Here is a 6,000-nt window from a genome sequence, read left to right as displayed (position 1 = left end):
TCGAAACATTTAAAGCCATCCACACAAGTCAAATAAAATTTTCTAAATTTGAATTGTAATTAGTTTTTTAGTTTTTCTTTGTCTGCAATGTTTGCTCCCAGTGCTGTTTTTAGTGTTGCTCTTAAATTTTATTTGCTTTTATTGTTAAAAGATATTCTCTATAAGCTTATGGTTTCCCAACTTTTCCAAACACAATAATAATAAACTTGAACAAGTGATGTTTAAAATATTTCCAATTCTCACATACTTTTGTAGTTTCTCCCACAAACTTTCATTTATACCATTGGAATTTGTTTTGACCTGCAGCCAAAGTCCTTAATTTTCCTTAAAATTTCCCTTTTATCCCACAGCTTTGAAAATTTTCCTGAGGAAATTGTTGATTTGGAAAAACCATCAAATACTGTTCTTTGATTTTATTTTAATGTCTGTTTGCACTGACAGAAGCTTTATTAGCTTGTAGCGCCACCAAGTATAACCACCGAAGAGCTGCTGTCTTAAAATCATTCTTAGTTTCATTCAAAGTTTTGCCACAGCATGATAGTATCAGATATTTTATCAAGATATTTTTGTAGTTTTGCTGACTATTCGGCTGAATAAAACAATAAAAATAAATAGAATTTTAACTTTGAAAAGGAACTAAGGGGTTCAACTATATCTATCAACAGATTTTGTTAATTATTAAAAATATTAATATTAAATATTAAAAGTATTTTGTGTAAATATATGACCTAGTTTTACTTTGAAATTATTTATTGGATGTTAAAAAAAAACTATATCTATGAACAGCCTTTGCATTTATCACAAGCTCTACTGATTGTGAGGCCAAAAGATATTGAGGTAAAAACAATTGAATAAAATGTCACTTTCCTGACAACTGTGATTAATATTAAGTTCAGCTAGTTTATAAAAACTCAAAAAAATGAAGAAGAACTGAGGTTTTTTTTTTTTCAAATGTTTTATGTCTGTGGCTTTTATTATCAAATATGTTGCACTTGAGCGCCTCTGACACTACAAAGTGACTCATGGTGCTTAAACGTTCTTCCCTGTGGGACTTGTTTTACACTGACAGAAAACTATTTAAACGTGAAGGACTTCCTCAGCTTTTTGTTCACAAGCCCTTTGGTTGTACAAATCGTGAGGCAAAAGTGTTACAGCGTCTTTGAAGAAGGAGCCCAGAAACTCCTCTTTACCTTGATACATGTACTTTGTTGTTAAAAAAAAAAAAACATTTTCATGAAAATAAATAACTGTTTTTTTTTTACGTTTTGCAACAAATCTAAAAATGTGAGTGATTGATTTTATGTTGATTTGATTCTGATATATTATTTTATTTCTCATGTCATTCATTTTCACATTTTAACATTTGCAGTTCTCAATAAAAAATATTGTCAAAAAAGGGAGTGTCATAAATGTTCAAAGATTAAAAAGAAAAAATTGGTAATGCATGTATCCAAAAAATAAAATAAAAGCTCTTTCATACATCATAAACTCTTGCAATATTACACAACATCATTGTGTGACCTGAATTAAATAATATTAGCTCTAAAAAAATATGTAATTATTTGAATCAAGTCATTACTTTTAATTACTTTACTCTACTTTTAATTTAATTATAAGAACAACCATTGCATTAAGAGTTTCAATAATTGTTTTTATTTTAAAATTAAATGAATTTAAACCATTTACTTTCACTCAAACATCTGAGATAAAAACATTGAGGTTTCCTTTATTCTGGTGTTTTAACCACTGACATTTCTTTCTATTATTACTGGTTTTACAGTAACACTCATTTTACAATCATGCGCCGTGTGACCAGCAGAGGGAGTTATCCATCAAGCTAACGTGATGGAGAAATAATCACATAAGTGACTTTGTTTCATACATTTTCGTCTATTTAAATAGGAAAATTCCAAAAGGCTTGCAATTCTCAGAAGGATATATTAACCAAAAACGTATATCCCAATGTTGTAAACATGAATAATAGATCACTTATATAAAAGTTTGTTGTTTTAAATGAGATTTTAAAATATGTTCTAAACTTGAATCAAATTCTTTGTTTTAGGACAAACAATAATCTGTTTTAAAAATGGAAGAAATAACATTTCTCTTCCGAGATTTTATATCTGAATAGCTTTCACGCGACTCATCTTGTTTTATAAGTGCAATAAAGTCCTTGAGCTGGGAAAAGTTGAAATTTCCTGCAGCCAAATATGGGTAAAACAGAGAGTAGTAAATGTGGAAAGATGAGTCACTCTGGCACACTTTATGCCAAAAGACAAATCAATAGGAATTTCTTCAATCCTTTTTGAATTTTTAATGTCAAATTCATTACTATTACCTATTAATGTTTTTGTTGTAAAATTTTAGAGCAGTTGCTATGGGTAACTTTGATTAGGAGCTGCGCGTTGTGGACAGCCTGTGATGAATAGACGATCTTTGTAAAAGGGCGTGGTGCTTCACATCGGGAAGTTTCTGTCAGGAGGTGAGGCTTCATAGCTTTTGATGAATCAAGCCTAAAATCTGAAGGGCGAAAAGGGCGACTTTCTACTGTAGAATGCTTTTATTTTTCTAACTGGAATTATTCCGTGCAGAGATAACTGAGAAAGAATAACTGCTCATCTGAAACGGTAAAATTTAATGTTTTGTATGAAAGAGAACTTTTTACAAGCAGAGTTTGTTTAAAATTTGAATGTCAAATACAGCTGTTATAAATGTGCAATAAAAATAAATTGAAGTTTCTTATTTGACTTTTGAACTGACTTTGATACCCTAGCAGATCAGTAACGTGATTTTCTAAAACGTTTTTTGAATTATCTGATACAAACCACAAGAAGGTTCTGATGTTGAGCTCTTCTCTGCCCTATAAGGCTCATGGTTGCAGTGGGGAGATCTGTAACTGGTTCACACTCACAGCTCAAAGGCTTCTTTCGTTTATTCAAACAAGAAAGACTTGTCAGAGATTTTTTTTACAAGTAAATACCAGGAATGTAATTGGATGAGCCCACAACAGCTGTTATGTAAATAAGGAAATTGTGTTTATTTCTGGAGTAAATGTGACCTAAAGTTGTATTTTTAAGACTTTTAGGGAGGATGGGGCTGCTGTCCACACTGAAATCCCAGTTCATCTGCCACCTGATCATCTGTTATGTGTTTCTGGCGAGTGGCATCCTTATCAACCTGCTTCAGGTGTGCACCTTACCTGTGTGGTTGGTCAGCAAGCAGCTGTTTCGTAGGATCAACATCCGGCTGGGGTACTGCATCGTCAGTCGTGAGTGCTCTTTCTGTTTTTGGTCAGAATCTGTCCTTTTCCTTGTGAGAGGATAATATTCTCATTAAACTTCATCCGGCAGAGGTAGTTGCAGTCCTGGAGTGGTGGTCGTGCACTAAATGCACACTCTACACCGACCCAGCAAGCCATCTTCTGTATGGAAAAGAGAAGGCGATCGTCATCCTCAACCATAAGTTTGAGATTGACTTCCTGTGCGGCTGGACCTTCTGTGAGCGGTTTGGAGTTCTGGGGGTGAGATTGCACAAATAATGAGGAAACGATCTTTACTGATTTCAGGCCCACTTAACCTTCCCCTTCTTGTTTTGTTTTTTCAGAGCTCAAAAGTTTTAGCCAAACAGGAGCTGGCATATGTGCCAGTGATCGGCTGGATGTGGTACTTCCTGGAGATAGTTTTCTGCAAGAGGAAGTGGGAGGAGGACCGAACGTTGGTGGCCCAAAGTCTTCAGAAACTGCGGGATTACCCAGAAAACTACTGGGTAGGTGTTTTTCTTTTCAGTAAAAGTGCAATTTATAAACTCTATGGAGAGATGACACCAAATCTTTTTGTTTTTGAACTAGTTCCTACTGTTTTGTGAGGGAACACGCTTCACCCCAGAGAAGCACCAGGCCAGCATGCAAGTGGCTGAGAGTAAAGGTTTACCTAAACTTAAGCACCATCTTCTGCCCAGAACCAAAGGGTTCTGGGTTACGGTCCAAAACCTCAGAGGAACTGGTGAGCATCCCATCTACTTTCTGATGTTTGGATCCAGTTCTCAGTAACCCTCTAACCGCCTTTGTGTGCTTGTCCTGAGCAGTCTCAGCTGTTTATGATTCCACTCTGAACTTCAGGAACAACGAAAAGCCCACCATGCTTGGAGTCCTCAACGGGAAGAAGTATCATGCAGATTTATACGTTCGGTAGAAAAATATTCTGAATTATTTGGGTTTTTTCTCCATTTTGGCTGCAGTTTCCTGATGTTTTGGATCTGTTGTACTTCCAGGAGGATTCCTCTTGAGTTGATTCCTGAGGATGAGAAGGAATGTGCTGCCTGGCTCCACAAACTTTACCAGGAAAAGGTGTTCTAACTTTTAGTAAATTGCTTCGTTTTTTATTTTCAGCCACACATTTTTCACTCCATTTTTTTTGCTTGTTGATGTACAGGACAGCTTCCAGGAGCATTATGAAAAGACCGGATGCTTCCCTGGCTGTGACATGAGTCCTCCCCGTCAATCATGGACTCTGATCAACTGGATCTTCTGGTCCTGTGTGGTTCTCTACCCTCTGGTTCTCATGCTCACTCACGTAATCAGCTCCGGATCGGTGCTCACCATCATTGTGGCCGTGGTGGTCTGCTCCGCAGGTTGGTTTCATAACACCTTGATATGAGGATGCCTTTCATCGAGGAGAAAAATATGAAATTAAATTCAAATGACTAGATACTTTCTAAAATAACAGCAAATCCTCACTGTTTCTTGGCAGCGTCAGTGGCAGTTCGGGGGATGATTGGCCAGACTGAGATTGGAAAAGGCTCCAAATATGGCAACAGGGAGGTTCCTCCCAACAACAGTAAAGGAAGCAGCTAAGGGTTGAGAACACCAGCCAGACGAGACTGGGTCTGCTCAACAAGTTCCGACCTGCTCCACTCACCTCTGATCAGACTAAAACACGCGTGCAGCTAAGACCCGCCTTTTCACTGTTCAAGGGAAACTAAATCAAGCGGCGCAAAGATGGACTACCTCTTTGAGGAGCTACAATACCATTGATAATAAACATTTAAAGGCATCATTTGATGTTGCTTGTGCATGAGAAATGTAAAAAAGCGAACACCTCCTCTAGTCGTGAGCACATTTTTGAACCAAGTGCCTCCAGTCAAAGCTGTCAAGAAAAAGATGCTGCCATATGAGGAACCGCTCAAGGAGAAGTAACCGGATTACAGCCTCAACCTGTTGTGGTCCACACAAATGAGTGGGAGACAACATAACACTTAACAGCACTGCAGTGTTAGAACAAAAAGTATTATCATTTCTATTTGTTCTGAATGGTGTCAACTAACCATCTTCAAAAGGAATTAAGGATCAAACCTTAAAAATACAAAATGATTTTCTTCCCGCTGCTGTACATGTGCTGCACTCATCTCTTGGCTTTTTGCAGCATTTATTTTTTCAGGTTTTTTTTTTTCCAAAAATAAAATGAATTTTCTCATAAATGTAAAATGTTTCCTTAATATATTAAACAAAAATGGGTTTTAAATCCAAAATGTGTTTTTTTAATTGCTCAACAAATTAAAACCGTGCATGCTTTTATGTGCATGAAGTTGTAATGTTCACATAAATAGGTTCAATTTTAAACAGCTTTTCGTGTTTTAGTGTTTCTGCACACTTGTTCTGATAAATTTGATGTGATATTAAAAGTCTTTAAGGAGCCAGTAATTATACTACGATGTCCAGTGAAGGTATAAAAAAAAAAGAAAAAAGGATTTTTTTTGAGTCCTCCTCCTGAACCTGTTGAATCCCTTTTGGTGTCATGACATTTAAAAAAAAATAGATTTTTGCATCACATTTGTAAAGGTAGGGAAATATTTTCTTGTTTTAGGTCAGCTAGCAGCCACACTTTCATTTATTTCAAAGAATATATTTTATTAAAATGAAAATACGCCATTTTTTGTTTGAGTAAAGAGTTTTTCTGCACTTGGATTAGCATTTGGTACAGCTGTCTCCAAACTGTTGAGTGT

General features: G+C 36.0%; 1 protein-coding gene across 3 annotated transcripts in view; it reads left to right on the top strand.

The window, feature by feature from the left end:
- Positions 1-5,703, top strand: part of agpat4 (1-acylglycerol-3-phosphate O-acyltransferase 4 (lysophosphatidic acid acyltransferase, delta)) — a 7,785-nt gene extending 2,082 nt beyond the window's left edge. The window contains exons 1-9 of one of the 3 annotated variants that reach the window (XM_024297798.2): positions 1-2,627; positions 3,078-3,268; positions 3,351-3,520; positions 3,604-3,765; positions 3,848-4,001; positions 4,084-4,186; positions 4,270-4,345; positions 4,431-4,629; positions 4,749-5,703. In XM_024297798.2, the coding sequence (XP_024153566.1) occupies positions 3,091-3,268; positions 3,351-3,520; positions 3,604-3,765; positions 3,848-4,001; positions 4,084-4,186; positions 4,270-4,345; positions 4,431-4,629; positions 4,749-4,852 (1,146 nt within the window). In that variant the 5' untranslated portion in view covers positions 1-2,627; positions 3,078-3,090 and the 3' untranslated portion in view covers positions 4,853-5,703. The remainder of the gene's footprint in view (positions 2,628-3,077; positions 3,269-3,350; positions 3,521-3,603; positions 3,766-3,847; positions 4,002-4,083; positions 4,187-4,269; positions 4,346-4,430; positions 4,630-4,748) is intronic. The other 2 variants (XM_024297799.2, XM_036215377.1) reach the window with 2 other exon arrangements.
- Positions 5,704-6,000: the final 297 nt, after the last annotated feature.

The sequence above is a fragment of the Oryzias melastigma genome, linkage group LG15, assembly GCF_002922805.2.
Source record: "Oryzias melastigma strain HK-1 linkage group LG15, ASM292280v2, whole genome shotgun sequence".
Classification (NCBI taxonomy): domain Eukaryota; kingdom Metazoa; phylum Chordata; class Actinopteri; order Beloniformes; family Adrianichthyidae; genus Oryzias; species Oryzias melastigma.
This window is presented reverse-complemented; position numbering and strand designations above follow the sequence as displayed.